At 54.3% G+C, this 20,697-nt stretch overlaps 4 protein-coding genes across 4 annotated transcripts; 3 read left to right on the top strand and 1 right to left on the bottom strand.

Moving 5' to 3' along the window:
- Positions 1-78: 78 nt before the first annotated feature.
- MYCGRDRAFT_109488 (uncharacterized protein) lies at positions 79-4,428 on the top strand (the record flags this gene model as incomplete). The annotated part of the gene is made up of 3 exons (XM_003852591.1): positions 79-328; positions 397-968; positions 1,024-4,428. The coding sequence occupies 3 exons, from the start codon at positions 313-315 to the stop codon at positions 4,426-4,428; spliced, it is 3,993 nt and encodes a 1,330-aa protein (XP_003852639.1).
- Positions 4,429-4,995: 567 nt separating this feature from the next.
- On the bottom strand, positions 4,996-6,089 carry MYCGRDRAFT_58971 (uncharacterized protein; the record flags this gene model as incomplete). Its single annotated transcript, XM_003852135.1, has 2 exons — positions 4,996-5,810; positions 5,867-6,089. Coding segments are annotated over 2 exons (927 nt in total), but the record flags the coding sequence as incomplete, so codon positions are not given.
- Positions 6,090-8,784: 2,695 nt separating this feature from the next.
- On the top strand, positions 8,785-9,550 carry MYCGRDRAFT_93207 (uncharacterized protein; the record flags this gene model as incomplete). Its single annotated transcript, XM_003852592.1, has 2 exons — positions 8,785-8,823; positions 8,885-9,550. The coding sequence occupies 2 exons, from the start codon at positions 8,785-8,787 to the stop codon at positions 9,548-9,550; spliced, it is 705 nt and encodes a 234-aa protein (XP_003852640.1).
- A 338-nt stretch (positions 9,551-9,888) lies between these two features.
- Positions 9,889-19,712, top strand: MYCGRDRAFT_100205 (uncharacterized protein; the record flags this gene model as incomplete). Its single annotated transcript, XM_003852593.1, has 2 exons — positions 9,889-10,655; positions 18,316-19,712. 2 exons carry the CDS (start codon positions 10,548-10,550, stop codon positions 19,609-19,611), a joined length of 1,404 nt encoding a protein of 467 aa, XP_003852641.1.
- Between the last annotated feature and the right edge of the window lie 985 nt (positions 19,713-20,697).

Here is a 20,697-nt window from a genome sequence, read left to right as displayed (position 1 = left end):
TTCCGCCTCTACCTTTTTCCTCTTCTAGTCCACCTACCTTGCTACCTCCTACCCTGCCCGGCTTTGCTTTCCACCACCTCATCCCCGTTGGCCAATCGTTCCGTTAGAGACTTGGAGCTCCTTCGCCTTGGCTCGCCAGCCGCGTGTGTCGTTGTTTGATCTGCTGCGTGGAGAGGGAAACATCAAGGCATACCGGGCGTCATACAAATCTCGAGCAAAACCCATTCTCCAGACCCAAAGCGTCGACAGTCTCGCTCTCCATACTCATCGGCTTCTCGCAGTCCAAAAAGTTGCTGCGGCAGGTCACACAACATGCCTCGCAATCGTGGTACGTCACGCTCGACCACGTTCACCTCCCAGCCTGTCCCTTGCAGTCGTCTGACCCATACCCAACAGTCCTCTCCTTCATGTCCCAATGGGGACAGCCTCGCTCGAGAACCGCCTCGCCGGACCGCACCGCGAACAAAAACCGCTCGAACAAAAACTCCCCGTCCACAACGCTGAATCCGGACAATTGGCAGCCGCCGAAGCGGCCGATGAAAATCGACGTCACCAGCTCACAGCCTCCCAACGATTCGTATCGATCTCAGCCGCAATCACCTCGTAGTCCGATTGAACCTTCGAGGTCGAGAGGCGACTCCCGTGCCAACACACGTCCGAATAGCATGATCCAGACATACTTGCCGATGCAAATGGAAATGTCGGCAGATACTCCACCGGAACTGCAGCCCATCTTCACCTACCTGAACAGCCACAGCAACAAACTGTACCAGGAGGGCTACTTCTTGAAGTTGCATGATCTAGACGCACGCGGGCGACCAAGCACAGCACGAGTATGGAACGAGTGCTTTGCTCAGCTCGCTGGAACAGTTTTATCTCTGTGGGATGCGGCAGAGCTGGATGCTGCCGGTGAGGATGGCCAGGTCGTGCCTACTTTCATTAATCTCAGCGATGCATCTATCAAGATGGTAGGTCAATGGTGGAAATGTTCACTACCAGCCTCTTTCGCTGACACATTCACAGATTGAGTCTCTGCCCATGAACGGAGCTCAAGGTGGCAGTCTACAAAACGTGCTCAGTATCTCCACCGCCGCCAATAATCGTTACCTCCTGCATTTCAACTCCCTGCACTCGCTCACGCAATGGACCGCTGGCATCCGACTGGCCATGTTCGAACACTCCACACTTCAAGAGGCGTACACTGGGTCGCTCATTGCGGGCAAGGGAAGATATCTGAACAACATCAAACAGATCATGGAACGATCCAGATTCGCACACGATGACTGGGCGCGTGTGCGTTTTGGTGCAGGCACACCATGGAGACGCTGCTGGTGCGTCATCTCGCCTCCTGACGAGAAGGAATTCGCAAAAGCACAGAAGAGCTTGAAGAAGACCTCAGCATATGAAAAAGCGCCGCTGCCCAAAGGTAACATCAAATTCTACGAATCTCGAAAGGTCACGAAGAAGAGCAAGCCAATTGCGACCATCAAGGACGCCTACGCTGCGTACGCCATCTACCCGCAGTCAAAGCCGCTCATCGACCAATCGACACTGGTCAAGCTTGAGGGCCTTGTGACTCTTCATTCGGGACAGGAAGCCACGACAGAAGGATTCGTCTTTGTGATGCCAGAAGTGCATGCGGCGGTCAGCGGGTTCGAGATGATGCTCCGATGGTTGTTTCCTGTGTATGACACATTCGGCCTCTACGGTAGACCGACTCGCCTGATTGCAGACACTTTGGATCAGCGAGGCCTCATGTTCGCAATGCCGTCGGATCGGCGCTATGGATATCTCGATACCCTGGACGTTGCTAGCTTGATCCACACCAAAGGCAGTGGAGGGTGGAGCGAGCGGCAGTGGCGCAAGGAAATGAAGAAGCTCACTTCTACCAAGATGGCCGGCCACCTTGACGGCTCGTCGATTAGAAGTCGGAGCACTCGAAGGTACAGCCAGCGCTTGGGCAATTCCAGCCGCATGTCCCTACCTCCCACGCGCAGTGGGGTCTCGTTTCAATCCAAAGAGCCTTACGTCCACTCAACACCGGGTTCGAGGACCGCATCACCCGTGCGAGCTCCAGGAGGGATGGTACTTCCACGACGTACGGATTCTGCGCCTCCTGGGGCGACCCACATGTCACCTCACAAACGCTCTGCATCAGACGTGTACCGCAAGACCCCAAGCCGCATGTCCGAAGAGCTTGTAAGAGACGAGGACGTGCCTCCGCGACCTCCCATGCATAGTGCTGCGCTCAATCGGTCCCATGGTCCTGACTCGATGGAACGCATCCTTGGTGACAACGAGTCCGGAGTCATGTCTCAGTATGAGCAGGTCGCAGCCGAGGGAGCCTCCGAGCCTTTACCAGCACCAGTCATCTCGCCTCCTGAGTTCACCCATGACCCGCGTAGTCGCCCTCCCACCCTGCCACATCAACCTCCTGAGCTTCGCCGTGCGCACTCAAATGTAGACGAAGCTACGTTGAAAGAGATGCACGACGCCGCGCGCGCTACCGACGACCAGAATATCTCGTACGGGGAAGAAGAGTTGGGACTTCGGCCGCGGGAGAATCCTCCTCAATATTATCCTCAGCATGGCGCTACCAATGCACCCAACGGACTTGCCAACCTCACCGTCGGAGACCGCAGCGGCCGCCCGCGAGACGACAAGCAGCGGTTGAGCACCATTCCAGCGTCTCCATTCGTTCCTGAGACCAAGGAATATTTCCACACATCCCCGACAATGGCTGCACCAACTTTGAACGGTGTCGCGGAAGGTCGGGAGAGGCATTCGCCAGAACGATCCGAGCTTCAACAGCTGCACTCGAGCTCGAGCGTTATGAGGAAGCCATTACCAGGTCAACAGCCAGTAGCTCAAGCCGCAGGTCTCGATTCTCGGCCTGGACAGCCATCTCAGGTGCGTGAAACGGAGCCCGCCGCTCAGTCATCGACTCCATCAGATGATGATTCTTACATTAATGATGGCCTAATTGACACCGAAGCTCTAGAACGGATATTAGAAACTGACAGTCGCGCGAGCACCTTTGCATCTTCAGCAACGCCAGACTACGCTAGTACCGCGAGTGTGTCCGACCGTGAAGAGAAGAACAAACTTCCCGTCGAGAGGCCGCGAGCAGGGAAATTGAAGACCGTGGGAAATCCTGACACGCAGCCTAACGGGCGTCATGATACCTACGAGCAAGATCTCATTGACAAGTCTGCGGAAATACCCATCGTGGACTTTGGCAAAACCTTGCTGTATAAGCCCAACAGTCGCCCGGGCACAAGCGGCACGATCACTCCGGGAGACATGGATAAGCGTCGATCGAGATCTGGAGATAGGCTTCGACAGAGTTCTGGCGATCGCTTGAGGCACAGTTCTGGCGACCGCCTGAGGGCCTCTTCAAGAGATCGTTTGAGTGGATACTTTGGAGGCGGTAACAGTCCGGTGGAAACCAGCCGTCAGTCATACTTTGGGGGCAGAACTACACCTGGCATTGAGATTGAAGCGCCGGCAGATTCGCCGGGCAATCGGCAGAGCATGGTGTGGGCTCCAGGGGCCACATCACCTGCGGGAGCTCAAACAATCCGACAGGCCCTCTCACCCGAAGAGTGGGTTGCGTGGCGCGCATCTACTGCATCCCAAGTACAGCAACCACCTCCTCGAAAGTCCGCAGCGCCTCGACAGAGGCAGAGCTCCTCACACAGCATCAATCGTCTTTCTATGACCAAAACACCACCACCATTTGCCCGCAGTCCTTCCGGCGACTGGACTCCATCTGGAGCTCAGCAGCGAACCCCGCCAAGCCGACCAAACTCAAGAGGTGCAGGAATGTATCTCAATGCGAACAGCAGTGGTGGTCTTCTCGGCCACAACCGTCAGACATCCATGACCGCCAAGGAACAAATGCAAGTTGCGCGATCTACAGGCACCCCTCTCATCGACATGGCACCCACCAAGAAGCCCATAGACGCACCAGAAGCGGGCCTTGTCGGTGCCCTCGCCCAGCGCGAACGCGAAAAGGCCGCTTCAGCGCACGGTCTCCGCAGTAACGCAGTCCAGCAAGCAATCGCACAACGTCAACAACAGTTATTCGAACAGGAAGCTCATGCTCAAGCCCAAGCGCAGTGGGAAATGCAGCAGCGCTATCAACAACAGGTCCAAACAGACCAATACCAGCAGATGGCGTACCAGAACGCCATGCTCTTGCAGCAGCAACAACAGCATGCTCAGATGTATCAGGCGGCTCAGAGCCGTGCGTCGTCGATGTATGGGCAATTACAACAGCAAGGTGCGCCGAGCACGGCTCCGAGAACTTCGATGTACGCCCCGTCCGTGGCTGGATTTGGTGGGCAATTTGTACAGCAGCAGATGCAGCCACCGAGTCCGAGCTCGCCGTACGGGCCTCCGCAGCAGGGAGGGCCGAGAAGATGATTGGATGCTTCGACGTCGCTTCGACATCTGAAGAGAGGATTGAAGGCCATTGTTGGAGCTTGGGACAAGGAGGGTTGGCATACTGTACAACATTTGGGTGATTCAGACTCGTATTTACAATTGAGGTGCAGGAACGCCAGAGCGGCAACCCCTGAATTATATACAGATGGGAACATTGTTGACGATACAGGATTGGACAAAGTGATAGATTTTCTACCTACATTATTTGTGTGCCTGATCTTTCCAAGTCTCTTCTCATTCCCCTCTATCAAGGTTCGCTCTATCTCCTTTGCAGCCCCCTCACTCCGGATCGAATATCATAGTGTTGTTGCTTTGTTTGCGGTCGAAATTCGAAAATCCTCCGTACACATAGTCCGCTCCTGCACTCCGTTACCTGCACCTTCCTCCTTCAAGAATTTCCGAAGCGCCTGAAGAGGAGGTAGGGCTCGCTGACGCGTTCCAAGATCATCAAGTGAACGCCGACTCCCAATAACAATGCAGATGCCCCTTCGAATTTGGAACGCACCAGGAGCGTCAAAGCTAGACCTCCTTGACCTCCGTCAGAACCTCCGGCCACAAGAACGCCCTCTCCTCTACTCTCGGCGTCATAGCCTTGTAAATCGGCACCGAAGTCTTGCTGCTCGCCCTCCTCCACATATTCGCTCTTGGGTTGAACTTGACCGGTAGACCCTGGCCCTTTGTCTTCGCCTGATCCAATTTCGCCACTTTCATGACTTCCTTCTGGATATCAGCAAAAGTATCGTACGGAACATACTCGATCTTGTTCTTGATACAGTGCTCCTCCAACGCCAAGCCCCGACGTGCGAACAATAGATCGCTCTGTCCAGCAGCCGCCAAGTCGGAGATTCCATCGCCGATGAAGACGATCATTGGAATGGTTCCGTCTTCGCTTTCGAGCTTTGCGGTCTGCTTGTACTCTTCGATGGAAAGCGCTTTGTCGTGTCCTAGGGGGGTGTCGTGTCTCCAGATCGGCTTCCAGGCGTGACCTTCGTCGTCGATTGCGGCGTCGTTGGCGACGATGTCGATGCTGCTGCTCGCTTCTTCGCCGAGGAAGTGGTCCAGTACTCTCCTCAGAACGGGCTTTAGACCAGCAGAAATGACGTTGAATGGGATGTTGTTGTTGCGGCAGAATTGATGGAAGTGCTTGAAGTCACGGTCGATTTCGAGACCTGATTCCAGGGCTTTGAAGCCGTCTTCGAAAGGCACGTCGAGAGATCCCCACATCTCATCGGAAACGTCTCGGAATGAGCGCTCGCCGGACTTGATTTGTGCGTCGAGGAGTTCACGCTTTTCGGGGCCGCAGCCGTAGGCGTTGGTGAGGATGTGGCCGGTGTCTTCCATGAAAATTGTGCCATCGAAGTCTGGGTATTCGTTAGCTTCGTGGTCGTTGAGGCTGGTGGCGTTGAAAGGGCCTTACCTGAGAAACAGATGATCTTGCGGGTTGTGCCCATGTTGCCGGCATTTGGAAGTTGTTCGGCAGCCAGTTGCCTGGACTGCTCTTCAACTGGTGTGATAGCCATGGGAGCCATGTTTGCTCGTAAGTAGGAAGGTGTTGATGTTGTTGGCACAGTAGTCGAGAGAGCACGTCGACCAAAATCAGCAAACCAGGAAGGGAGGCAAACGGGAGGATAAAGTATATAGCTCTGTAGGGCACTATCAAGCTCTCCTCACAGGATATAATTGGACTCACCAGAGCCGCCTACCACACGAGGAGAAACCTCCACGCTTTAGCTTGCCGCGCCACATTCACTCACCTGGCCTGGCGACCGGATGCAGGTCCGGATATGCGTCCGATCGACCCCGTGCTAGTGATCGACCAGTAATCGTGCAAACGATACGCTGGCCATGCGAGAGAATCAGAGATGGGGTGGTGCGCTAGCGCTGCTCAAGGTCCTCAGGACCCGCACGCAAAGTAGTGGCAAGTGTGGATTTTTCTGGTCGTTGGGACTTGGTGGTTCAGGAGAAACGAGTTACCTCCATTTTTGTTGGGGATGTTCTCCGTTCATTGCCGTCACTCTGGCATCTGACTGGTGTATATATTATGCTTCCAAACGGCATTGTAGGAAAAGCAGATATGCCCTTCCATGCTCAGAATTTATCATCAGCGGTGAGCGGTTTTGACATGTGAAGTGGTTGAGAAAACCTTCTGCTCCTACTTGGCGAACGTCAGGCACGCTAGTGGGACGCTAGCGTCGTCTGCACCTTCTTGGGCGGCAGTCGGATATCCGTGGTTGCAACGAAGTCCAGACAACATCGACAACATCATCATCATGGAGTCGTCCTCCAGAGAAGCCGACTAAGAAGCACTGAGGCTCGCGTTGCTCTTCGATTCAGGCCGTGGTGGACGTGCCCTTGAGGTTGGCATAGTAGAGTCGCAAGACGCCCCCTACGCTCTCTTATCTGTGACCTCGATCCTTCACGTTCCAAGGATAGGCGAGGTGGCAGACATTAGAAGCCTGAGGGTGGTCAACGACACGACGCTGAGGAATTCGCCTCGAAAGGTGGAAGAGCATGAGACGGTATGATCTGGCTGTGCGTTGGCATGGTTAGGCTGATCGAACCGGATCGTCGCGGTCTTTGAGGTTCTGGCTGATTCAAATGGACCGGTCCAGTCAACACTGGTTTGTCGTCATAACAGGTATGCCTAAACTCGGGCCAGCGTCCATACATTGCGACGCCATCATCAAAGGGAAGCCGTACTCGCAGCTATAGGAAATTCTAATGGCGCAAGCGCTCGCCGATCAGCCTGACTTTCATTTATCGAAGGAAAATGATATGATCTCTCTCTCTCTCCCCTCATCCAAAGATACCTGCACATAGCTGAGCTTCCAATGGTCTACGATCAGCAGCTTACGTTCTCTGAACAACTCAGTTCCCAAGAAGTCATCCAACGACAATACCAAAGCCTGGCAGTGGGTATGCCTGCGGCAGTGGGATCCCAGACCAGTTGAACATACATTCAATCGATTGGTGGAGGGCTGCATTATATAAGCGCGAGATCTTCACGAGAAGGAACAGTCTGGCTCACGTACACTTCAGATTTGGGGTCGCACTTGACTTCGCATTGATTCGAGAATCGGTCCCCGTCGTCGCATGGGAAATAGTTGCTCCACTTTCCTGTATTGTTGCACTCTCCTGCAGCGACACGGCACGCCACTTCGCGGAACCTTCTCAGGCACACGCGATGTTGGCAATAGCCATGATATGAGCATGTTGCGATGCCATCGATCTTGACCCAGAAACGATCTTTCCTGAGCCGGTCTTAGCAGATGCAGTAGCTGCCGAGACTGCAGGCCATGATTGCGGTAGAGTCGAAATGATGAACAGCTGACTGAACCACATGGTAGGCGTCCAAGATATGTCGAGTGGGCTTGGGGAGCTGCAGAGGTCTTGCATTGGACGAGCAACCCTTCTTGTATCTCGACTTTGCCCACCTCAGATCTGTTATGATCTGATCATCGCCTTGAACTTCTGCCATCGCCTTGATATTCATGGATCCTCCTAGACAACAACCTGGCCATGTCTTGTGTGCCTACAGCTGGTTGGCGCATCGGATCGCTCAGCATCCGATCCCGGCGTGAGGCTGCAGGACTGTTCAGAAGGAGATCAAACCAATCGAAGCCTGCAGACGCCCTGTCTCGCAAAAAAGGCGGACGGCACTCCGATGTGCTAACACGCTGTAGGCTCAATGCGTGCTGTCGCAGAAACGCCCCAGCGGGAGTCTTCGGGAGGCAGCGATGTGCTCTTGATGGAGTCCAAATGAACGACTAACAATCCAGAAGCGTCGCGACCAGCAGTCCTTCAGGCAGTATGATCTGACGTTGCGGTAGGCTGGTCATGCCGATCGGACAGCCTGGCTCCGGTCGTCAAGGCGCTGGCTGACAGTACGAAGCAAGAAGCGAGGAGAGTGGATGCAAACTGCCAAAGGTCGATGACTTGCCGTCAGTAGGGACCTGCAAGATCCCAGGTCAACTTCCACATCATAGCGATGAAAATATCATTGCTGATGAATGGAAGTCGTGTAGTTGGAAGGGCGCGATAGGAGGAGGAAAGTCTCCAGCAATCTGCTGCCCCACTCCTGGGGACATTCTCCATTGAAGCGTGACTCGCATCAGCAACAACATCCGCAGTACCCAAGCGAAGCAGCTATTCTACCACCTTGAACTCCATCCATTGGCTTGGCTGGACACCATCCTGGTCATGTCTGCGCCCTTTGCAAGAGCAGTGAGCAGAAGCTCCGTCTTTGGGAGGACTTCATTACAACAGAGCTTCCCTCGACCAGCAGTACAAAAAGCCTTCGTCGCGCGAAGAACATTCGCTAGCAGCTCCAGCAGAATGGCTCCAATTGACGACATCAAGACCAATTGCCGCAAGGTATGAAGCTCAAGTAAATATCTTAAAGCTTTAACAACCCTAACAACCCTCTCCTCTGCAGGTAATGTGCATAGGCCGCAACTACGCCGACCACGTTACAGAACTCAACAATCAACGCCCCAAACAACCCTTCTTCTTCCTCAAACCGCCCTCCTCGATCCTCACTCCCAGCGAAGGCCCCATTCTCCGACCCGCCGGCGTGAACCTCCACTTCGAAGTCGAGCTCGGCGTAGTCATCGGCAAGACCGTGCGAGACCTCGACGAGAACGATGAAGCAGCATGGCAAGACGCGATAGGGAGCTACATTCTCGGCATCGATATGACAGGTCGCAACGTCCAAGACGAAGCGAAGAAGAAGGGATTGCCGTGGAGCATAGCCAAGGGCTTCGACACGTTCTTGCCTGTCGCGGGACCGATTGAGAAGAGCGCGATCAAGGACCCGCATGATGTGGAGTTGTGGTTGAGTGTGAATGGAGAGATGAAGCAGAATGATAATACGGAGTTGATGTTGTTTCGCATCGGGCGGCAACTGGCGGATATCTCCAAGGTCATGGTGTTGGAGAAAGGCGATATTGTGTTGACGGGGACGCCGAAGGGCGTGGGACCGGTGGTTACGGGGGATGTGTTGGAGGCCGGGATGAGGATCGGTGGGAGGGAAGTTGAGGAAGCAAAGATTAAGGTGGAGGTGAAGGATCGTGGAGGGAAGTATACCTTCGGAGAGACGTAGATGTACATTGGCAGAATGCTGTCTAGCGGAAGTGCGAGGTTCGAGGACTATGGGACCTCTTCATCGTCGTTGTCACCGCCGAAGCCAAAGGAAAAGCCGCCTTGTGCTTCTTCTTCGTCGGACTTGGTGAGGGTTTCCCACTTCTTGCCTGTCTGCTTGATTCTGTCTGCCTCTTTCAGACCGACCTCCAGCAGCTCCGGGTCGTGCTCTCGCAGCCGCTCTGCGAACAAGCCGAATGGATCCTTCACGCTATCACTGAAGCCGCTAATGCTTTGCTTCTGGTCCCGAAGAAAGTGAAGCACAGCTCCGACTCGACTTCGCGGCACAAGATTCTGCGTCAGGGCAATGCTCGGCTCCAAGTTCAACACTAAATGATACCAGCCCGAAGGAACATAGAGAATCTCGCCTTCGCCGCAGATACCTTCATGACAACCAGGCGTGCGTCGGGCTTCTGCGTGGAACCCTAACAGCCACTCAGCAATGCTTAGTGGGCTCGTCACTTCGCTTTGGTCCTCGGATACGTATACGCCTGGTGGTGGCGGGAGTGATGGAGATGATGGAAACATGATCCAGTACTTGCTTCCCTTGAGAGGCGCGTTCCATGCGCTGGTTGCGTTTGGATCCTTGTGGAAAGTGCTGCCGCTTCGTTCCGGGCCTACAATCAGCCATCGGTGGTCCGGTCTTTGGTCTCTGAGGAGAGCGAACAAGTCTGGCCCGAAGCAGGTGGGAGGCCAGTAGTCTGCGTTTGGTGATGGCTCGTTGCTCACTGTGAGATCCATCTTTTCCGCAAAACCTCGATCGAAGAGATAAAGCGGGCTTTCGTCGAGACTGCTGTCATTCATGTACTCGACATATTTCTTCAGCGGCCAGTCCACAGCTTCGGCACGGAAGGTGACATCGCCGTATCTCTCAAGCAGCTTCTCCGTCGACCAGTTGTTGTAGACTGGCCACTCCTTGACGGGTTCCGTGAGTATGAACGGCTTGCTGTACCAATGTGATGCGAACTCCTCGTATGCGAGGTTCTTCATCCGTGCAATCTGATTCTGCTTCGGGATGTTCGACGCGTAAGGATGCAGAGGGACGTGAGCGCAGAAGAATGGGCGATGTAGGACATCTGAAAAGAGATTTGAGCAGTCAACTCGAGGCTCACGAGAAGATTGTTGCGACAGATACGTCGACCTCCAAGTGCCCTGCCAGGAGAAATTGGATGGAGATGACCTACCGAGAAGTACTCAGCTTTTGCGCTGGGACATGGTCGCAAGAAGGTCACACTGCCTGCGACATGATCAACATGACTTACTCGACGAACAAATTCCTCCAAAGCTCCTCGTTACGAGTGAATGCGTGCACTGCCCGGCATGTGCCACCTAGGCGGAGCAGATCCTTCGGCTGCAGGTATTCCAGCAGTCCGGCAATCAACTCATCAGGCAAAGTGGCGAAGAGGCCGCATGAGTCTTTCAGATTCTTGCTCGCTGTGTAGGCATTTCCGGACGGACGCACTCCAAGTGGATGCCGTCGAACAAAGGTGCTGTCATCCTTTGAGTCCAAAGCCGAGACTTTGGCGCGCTTGACCGGTCTGTCTAATGACTCTGTCGTGTGTTCGACGCCGTTTGGTGAAGCAGAGGATAGATGCATGGTACGTCTTGAGATCAAAGAAGTGTGAGTCAGAATTGGTCCAAACGATGAAGTCGAATCCGATGAGTCTGCTCCGCTAGAGAAAAAGTTCACGTCTTCGTCACTCCCGAATTTTGGTGGCGTTTTGGGGCGGTCCAAAAGTCCAAAATGGTCCGTGCGAGTTTTCTCGCAGCCCACTTGAAAAATATCTCGCTGGCCACTTTCACCAACTTGATCCAACAAACCACCACCAACTTCACACACACAAACCAACACTAGAACCTAACGACTGTCCCTACTGGCAGTCTGGTATCTAGTTTCCACCACACACCAAACAAACACCTCCGCGGATCCCACGAGGACTCCTCCGCCCACCACACCGACTCCACCGCTCACTGCGCGACGCAAGTGAGCAATCGACTCGAATCGCAATCATGGCTGATAAGGGACTTGAGGATATCGATGCTGGTAAGTCGGCGCATACTCCATTCCGGTACTGCGCTCGGTGAGGGTCATGAAGAGGAGGCACATGTTGCAGGGAGGCGGGGCAGATGGGCACCGCGGGCGGCTAAGGGCAGAAAAAGACGAGAACACAATACTGACAGGACACTCCTCCAATAGGTCAGATCGAATCCAACTACGATGAGACCACCGACTCCTTCGATGCGATGAACCTCAAGAGCGAGCTCCTCCGTGGAGTCTACGCCTATGGTTTCGAACGCCCCTCCGCCATTCAGCAGCGCGCCATCATGCCCGTCATCAAGGGTATGTACACTTTTCCTCTTCACATGCGCTTTTCCACCAACTCACACTTGCGCAAGGCAACGATGTCATCGCTCAGGCCCAGTCCGGTACCGGAAAGACTGCCACCTTCTCCATCTCCGTTCTCCAGAAGATCGACCCAAGCATCAAGGCCTGCCAGGCTTTGATCTTGGCCCCAACTCGCGAGTTGGCCCAGCAGATTCAAAAGGTCGTTGTTGCCATTGGTGACTTCATGAACATTGAGTGCCACGCCTGCATTGGTGGCACTAGCGTAAGAGATGACATGAAGGCTCTTCAGGACGGCCCACAGGTCGTCGTCGGCACTCCCGGACGTGTCCAGGACATGATTCAGCGTCGCGTGCTCAAGACCGACAGCATGAAGATGTTCGTCCTCGACGAGGCCGATGAGATGTTGTCGCGCGGTTTCACCGAGCAGATCTACGACATCTTCCAGCTTCTCCCGCAGAGCACCCAGGTCGTCCTCCTGTCCGCCACCATGCCCCAGGACGTCCTTGAGGTTACCACCAAGTTCATGCGCGATCCCGTCCGTATCCTCGTCAAGAAGGACGAGCTTACCCTCGAAGGTATCAAGCAGTTCTACATCGCTGTTGAGAAGGAGGACTGGAAGCTCGACACCCTTTCCGATCTCTACGAGACCGTCACCATTACCCAGGCCGTCATCTTCTGCAACACCCGCCGCAAGGTCGACTGGCTCACCGACAAGCTCACTGCCCGTGACTTCACCGTTTCCGCCATGCACGGAGACATGGACCAGGGCCAGCGTGATGTCATCATGAAGGAGTTCCGCTCCGGATCCTCTCGTGTTCTCATCGCCACCGACCTTTTGGCCCGCGGTATCGATGTCCAGCAGGTTTCGCTTGTCATCAACTACGACCTTCCTGCCAACCGCGAGAACTACATTCACCGCATCGGTCGCGGCGGTCGTTTCGGCCGGAAGGGTGTCGCTATCAACTTCGTCACCGCCGATGATGTGCGCATGATGCGTGAGATCGAACAGTTCTACAGCACCCAGATCGAAGAGATGCCAATGAACGTGGCTGGTGAGTTTACATCTTTGCTTGATCTTCCGCAAGCAAACACTGACAGTTCTCGCAGACTTGATCTAAGCTCTTGTTTGAATTCACACACCTACAGTCTCCCGAGGTCGACTGAGTCCGTTGCATCTCGCTTGGACTCAATTATCGATCAAGGGGGCCAACCACAAAACCGGTCTCGTCTGAGGCCTGCGCTTCGGCGCACGTTACGGATTGTCTGCGCGTGCTGCGCTCAAAGTTGCGATGGAAAGCCACAGTCATCATCATGATGGATGTGACAATGCTCGGTGCACAAAAATGCTTTACGTGTTTCTTAGATGGGAGTCCTGGGCTACGCTACATGCTTTACGATGTCTATTGATGTTGCACTCCGACATGGTATGTAGACCTTCAGTCAATGATTTTCAAAAGTGATCCCGCTCTTTCCCGTGTCATCTTCGTCATGTAAGTGAGTGGGTGCGCTTTCCTTGTATTGTCGTGATTCTGTAAGTGATTGTCGGAAAAGGGCTCGCTTCATTTGCTCATGAGCGGATTTCTTTCCTTCGGACCTCTGACTTTCTCTTTCATCTCACTCAACCTCTGCATACCAACCACCTCACTTGGCCTCTGCATAGCAGCCTTCCCCTACCTGATCCCTTGACCTAACTCTCCTTACATCTTGAAGATGGCGCCGCCCCACCCACCAACTTCTCCCACCTCGCTGCTTTGGGCACATCAACTAAAGCGCGAGCACGGCTTTCTTCTAAACCGAATGCAAAAACTCGAAGCTGAAATCGCTAGAGTTGAAACGCGCAATAAGGCTATCGAGACGAGCGCTACCAAGGACGACCTGGCTGCGCTTGCCGAGCAAGTGCGCACGCTGAAAGACAGCGGAAAGAATGAAGCCGAGCAAGTCCAACAAGAAGTCATGTCTCAGCTTGCAAATGTCGGCAAAGAGATGGAGGACATCGTCAAGAAGGTCACCACTATTGGAGAAAACGAACAGCAGAACAAGGAGGACTGGGAGCGCGCGAATGACACTCAGAAATCTCTCCTTAAGCGCATCGAGGATGTCGAGCGCAACCTTCAGGAGTACGCGAGTGCGCTGGAACAGCTGGGCGAGGAGATGGACGCTGCTCAGACAACCAAGGCATGGAAGATGCTGATTGAGATGAAGGATCAGGTGAAGGCGGGTCAGAACGGACTCGATTCAGTGGCGGCAAACCTGATCACACTCGAAGAAGTCAGCGATGAGCTGAAGGCGCAGAACGCGAAGTTGGCCAAGCAGATCAAGGAGCTGGCTAAGAAGCCTGCGGAAGAGTCTACGCCTGCCATCGCTGCTGCGGAAGGGCCACGATCCGAGACTCCGGTGGAGCAGACTTCCACGCCACATGAAGATGGCATGAAGAAGGTGCCAGCCAAGAGAGCTACCAAGAGCGCACCAGATGCCCGCGCCGGACAATCGGACATAGTCAAGACTAAGGAATCTGCACCAAGAGGAGTCAAGAAGTCTCGCGCACCTGCGGCTCAGAAGCCAAAGCCCGAGGCGACAGTTGCTGCCCTTTCGCGCAACGCCAGGTTGAGTCAAGTTCGGCAGCGCGGCAGCGACAAGGACCCCGAGTCGCCTGTCGTACGGTCTGGCCCTGGTTGGATCGAGGTCGAAGAGCCCATTGAGCACTCAGATGGCGAGGAGAAAGAAGAGGAGAGGCAAGATGGCGTTCGAGGGTATGTCACACCAAATCACGTTGCAAAACATCCTGCTGATACAGAACAGAGCACCATCGCAGACCTTCTCGTCGGAGCCATCCAAGCATGGCAGAGGACAGCCACGAGGTGCTGCAATCCGGTCCTCCATCGAAGCCCCTGAGCCCTCGCCGAAGCCCAAGGCCAAGCAGCAGCGACCGGAACAAGCTCAGAAGGCTACTAAACCGCGCAAGAATAGACTGTTGTCCAACCTCATGGACATGGAAGAAGCAGCCGCACCTCGTAAGACTCGCAGCCAAGCACCCGTAAAAGCCTTGCCAATGCCCAAGACCAACACCAACACCAACAGGCCCCTGCCCAAGCCTAGAGTGTACGCCGACGTCCCGAAGACGAATCCAACAGCCTCCAAGATCACCAAGAAATCTGCGCCCAAGAAATCGCAGCGCAAAGGTGCGACTCAGAGAATGTCGTCTCCAATCGAGTTACCACCAGCACTCACCCAGCCGATGAGACAGACTCAGCGCAAGGGGATCGTGGACTCGGATGTTGAGTCACAGGAGCTCCCGCCACCGCCGCCACGGAAGAGGAGGACTATCGAGCAGCCGGATGGTGACGAAATTTTTGTCACCCATCGCCGTTGAATGGGATGACCGAGAGGGGTACATACGTTGTTCGAAGAGCTGCAGGCGTGAAAAGCAGCGAGATTAACGATGACCTTTGCGCGGAGAAGCAATGCAAGGTCAGCTGTGCAGTAAAGTCAATGCGGAAACGAGGGAAAGTTCCACCGTGTCAAAATCTGTCCGCATCATAGCATAGGTAGCCATGAAACGGAGCACGTCGAGTCTGGATCGCTCATCATTCTTCTGCTAAAATCTCGCTTCTGTGATCACGCCAAATCATCCGCTCCTCTCTTCACTGTCCCGTAAACCTCAACCGACAAGGCAACCCCTCCGCGGGCTTCGCCGTCCCCAACTGAATCTGATACATCCTCTCCCCATACTGCTCCAGAATCCCCGTCTTTAGATTCGGATACCCCGTCCCATCTCCCTCCAACTTCTCCAACTCGTCGTACGCCGGCACAAAGTCCCACGTCCGCACCGTCATGGCCAGCACGATTTTCGCTTCGATCATGGCGAGTTCCTGCCCGATGCAGTTCCGCGGACCTTTGGAGAAGGGGATCCATGCGGCTGTGTTTGAGCCCGTGTCGTCGCCAGGGAGGAAGCGGGAGGGTTTGAAGGTGTGTGGGTCAGGGAAGTATTTTGGGTGGCGGTGGATGCCGGTTGCGGAGGGCCAGACTAGCATGTGTTCGGTGGGGATGTGCTCGCCTGTGTCGGGGTCGATGAGGCGGTAGCTGGGAGGGTGGTGTCAACTTGGTTTGCGAGGGGAGGGCAAGAGAGGAGATTTACCCTGGTGCTGCTGCGCGGACAGTGCTGGCTGGTGGCATCAGTCGTAGGGTCTCTTTGCATACGGCCACAGCGTAGTCCATTTTGTTGAGTAAAAGGGGATCGTCTTTCAGCTGCTGTGCCACCGTGCTTGGGTCCGGGCCGAAAACTTCATCGAGCTCGTTCCGTAGCTTTGTCAAGGCCTCTGGGTTTCTACTAAGGTAGTAGTACGCGCAACCGATGACCGTGGATGTGGTATCATGACCGGCGAAGACGAAGGTCTTCATATTGGCGATGACCGCCTCCATGAATTCGGCGTCCAACGATTTGATGTTGCCGCCATCGCTGTTCGTGCCCTTCACTTCTTTAAGGTATACCTCGAGCGCGAGATCAACGACGTGCTTCGATTTACCACGACCCTCTCGAGTCGCAAAGCGTTCTTGGACCTTTTCCTTCAAATATCTGCTCATGACCCAATTGTTGTATCGTTGGACGATCGGCCCTAAAAGAGGGTAAACATACGATCTAGTCGCGGCCGAGGATAGTATACGTACTCCGAATGTCCCAGAGCTCACTGGGTTGATACTGCGCTCCCATTGACTGCCAACGGACTTGACTCGTAAAGGTGTCCGCAAGAATGTTGTCGCCTTTCTGGGAGTTCAAATCGAGATCCAGTACAATCTTCCCAATCACATCGACAGTCAACTTGGTTGTCGCGGTCTCCATTCTGAAGATGGTGTTGTTCTTGGCGTGGTCGTTCATGATCTCGCAGAACGTCTGAGCAACGTCGACGATAGAGGAGACCTGGCTCATGATATGACTGTTGCTGAATCCAGGATTGAAAACGCTTCGCCATCGTTTCCAGGTCGCTCCCTCACTGCTGACCAGATTACTCTGACCGCCAAAGTTCTCCATAAACTCTGCGACAAGCGGATGCTTCGGGATGGAATGCTTGATGACGAATTCTTGATACAATTTGAGGTTGGAAATGGCCATAACTGGCGGTCCCATCGGCCATGGATCGAAGTAATATACATCCGGAAGATCGTAGTAGTCTCTGATTGCGGGCAAAAGTGTCTGTGGTGCTGCATTGCTTGGTCTCGTCACCATGACTTTGCCGACAGATAGTAGAGATCCGAACAAATAGCTGTGAGGAGGGCCGGGCAGCCCTTTCATCAAACTGCGGTGAAAGTGTAGTCGTTGAAAGAAGCGTATGAGGAGAGCCACAGCAACCAGGCCGACCGCCCTCCAGAAGGTGAGTAGTTCCAGCATTGTGGTCCAAGTAACAATGGAGTCAAGTCGATTAGATGTCGAAGAGGAAGCGCCCGGCTGCTCTTACTTAATGGACGGGGAGACGGAGACGGAGGAAGGATCTCGAGCCTCCGTCTCATGACAGCGACACGATCCTTCGTATGGCTTCGTATGAAGGATGCCAACGCCAACAACGTGGGCTAGCGCTGCAGGGGTGCGATCTACGGTTTCGCGAACGCCAATGTTCACATGCAGCGACCTTTCGTATATCGACGTATACCTGTCAAGATGTCCTCTCCTACATATGTCTCGTACTGGATGCTTGCCTTGTTCTATGATGCCTCAGTCGTCTCGAGAAACGCCGTCCGCTGAATACTTGACGAACTCACGGTAAATTTGAAGAAGCTCGTGAATTCTTCGAATCCGAGTGATTCGATCAAGAAGAATGACGGGAAGGAAGGCTCGCGCCGCAATGATTGGAAGTGAAGACCTTGGAGCTTGGATCTTCGAGACAACACTTTCCTCAAGAAGAAAGAAGGAGCGCGCGAATATGGAATGGAATAATGATGACTATGCCCAGATCGGGTTATCACGTCACGAAAATGGCCGTTCCGAGCATCTGCAGCGTCATGTCTCCGCCCGTCATGTCTCGGCCTCGCAGCTCGATAGTAATCCACCGCCAACAGCTCTTGCATCTACACGACGAATGAGCCAAGAACAAGGCACATCGCCGGCTTCCTGCACTCACAGCTCCATCGAATACATTCTCACTGCCCCGCCTTCTGACGACCCCGACATCGATTCCGACCCGGACTCCGACTTCGACTTCTGTGGTGACGAAGCCGCCCAGCCTACAGCTTCCAACGGCGCAAACAATCTGCAAGGCAACCATTACAGCAATCCTTCTGGCGGACTGTCGAACAAACAGTTGGCTCAAAAGTTCTCTGCCTTCAACAACCTCTACGGTAGCGGTAGCAGCATGGAGGCAGGCAGCAGCAACAGCGACTTCGGCGGACAGCAAGACTGGGAGCAAGCTGGACACGATGCAACGGAACAAGATCTAGCAGGACCCGGACACCATGGCCGACTCGAATGTACCGTCAGCCAACCCCAAAAGGAAGGTGAGGGCACCCAAAACGCCTACGTTTCCTACCTTGTCACCGCCAACACCGACTTCAAATCCTTCCAATCCTCACACATCACGACACGCCGACGCTTCACCGACTTCGTTTTCCTCTACCGCACTCTGCAAAAGGAGTATCCTCAATGCGCCGTACCGCCTCTCCCGGACAAACATAACATGTCATACGTACGAGGTGACCGCTTTGGGCCAGACTTTACAGCGCGGAGAGCACATTCACTCGGGAGGTTCCTCACACGCCTGACGCTACACCCGGTATTGCGGAGAGCGACGATCTTGGTACTGTTCCTGGAGTCGAACGATTGGAATGCGACAATGAAGTCACGACCGCAGAGAGGCATGAGCGGGAGCGATGGAGGAAACAGCTCGGTGTTGGAGAGCTGGACGGATGGCTTCCTGAACGCTTTCACAAAACCACACAGGGCGGACCAGAGATTTCAGGACGTCAACGCGCGGGCATCAAAGCTGGACAGCGACTTGGGTACCGTGAGCAAAACAGTCGCACGGGTAGCAAAGCGCGAGTCAGATCTGGAAGGCGACTACGCAGACCTCGCGACACAATTTCAGAAACTTGCAGCCCTCGAACCCGGCGTGGAAGATGAACTCACAAGATTCGCGGCGAGTGTACAAACCACGAGCGAAGGCTGGAAGGGACTGAAAGACCATACCGACCAGGACTATCTCGGCTCTCTCAAAGATATGGAAGCTTACATCTTGTCAGTCAAGTCTCTGCTCAAGACACGTGAGCAGAAACAACTCGACTTTGAAGGCCTGACCGACTACCTCACCAAAGCGGCGCAAGAACGCGACACGCTCGCCAGCCACGGCTCGATGGGCGCTTCTGGTTTCCTACGACAAAAGATCGAAGACGTACGCGGCGTGGACCACGAGCAGTCTCGACGAGAGAGGCAACGGAAATTGGAGGTGCAGATCAGCCGACTCACGACGGAGGTGGAGAACGCGAAGAAGACGAGCGAGGCGTTTGACGAGGAGGTCGTCAAGGAGATTGCGGACTTTGAGAGGATCAAGGCGAGTGAGTTTAGAGATACGTTGGGGAGTCTGGCGGATGCGCATGTGGGATTCTTCGAGAATAATATCAAGATCTGGGAGAGGTTTGTAGAGGAGGAAGAGCGACGGCAGAAGGAGATTGACGCAGCGGCAAAGGCGGGATGAAGGGAGGCATCGAATTGAATGCATGAAGGTAGGATGTCGACATGATACCACGATCCGTCCAGTGTGGCGGGTCGATTGACATAGATGGATTCATGCAAGCTGCAGCCTTGTTGGACCAATTTGCCTTCTCCTGCTGCATGTACAGTGTACTCCGAGTAGTATGGCGGGCCGATGTTCATGCAGGGTGGTATTTCAATGTCGCAATGGGTAAGCACTAGCAGTATCAATGCTGCGAGTGTATTGCAGTGGTGGGATCGATCGTCTGTCGTTCGTTGTCTGAGGTGGACGAAGCGATACAGTATTCTGTCCGTATTGCAACCCGGACAAGTGAATCTGTGCACCCGAGCTGTGGCCACTAAAGTTATGTGATGTCCTTCGGCGAGTGATTCCTCGATCGCTGCTCCTCCACGTGCCGATCACTTGTATGTGCGTGCGTCGTGCCTCGTTCTGCTGCGAGACTAAGGCAACCAAAACCACGTGGGAAATCGCTCGTTTCAAAGTAAAACTGCCGGCCTTTCGATGTCATCGAGGCTTGGGACGATCATTCGACCTCGAGTGTATTGCCGTCTTGGAGATTGTTAGATGACTTCGTTCACTTGTGTGGGACAAAGAGTCTCCAAGCGAGAAATACGAATCCTTCTCGATCCCACGCGTCGGCGGCGTAGTGGAGTGCAGTCGCGAGACCAACGATCAACGATGTGAAGGTTCTCATTCACCCATCGGTTAATCAGCATTTGACGCTACGAAAGGACTTGCCTTGACTAAGGTACGGTGCGGGCGGAGCTAGAAGGCCGTCGACCTCCGTGCCGCAGCAGCATCTTCTGGCAACTGGCACACCAACCACCAACTCTCCATAGCCGACCCACGACCACACCTCTCTGACCGACCCGACGTGACCCTGCCCGTGCCCTGCCGACGTCTATTCCTTCCGATGGGACATCCTTGACTGACCAACCGACGGCTTGTCAATTCCACGGCCATGACATCTGCACTCTCGCTCTCTTCCATACCTTGACCTTTCCGATCTCGATACCCTCTCTCTCTCTCTTACCACCAAACCCCCTTCCTCGCCACGGCATAATTCCC

Source organism: Zymoseptoria tritici, chromosome 5 (assembly GCF_000219625.1).
Source record: "Zymoseptoria tritici IPO323 chromosome 5, whole genome shotgun sequence".
NCBI classification, from domain to species: Eukaryota; Fungi; Ascomycota; class Dothideomycetes; order Mycosphaerellales; family Mycosphaerellaceae; genus Zymoseptoria; species Zymoseptoria tritici.
Note: the sequence above shows the minus strand (reverse complement) of the source record. Positions and strands in the feature narration are given on the sequence as shown.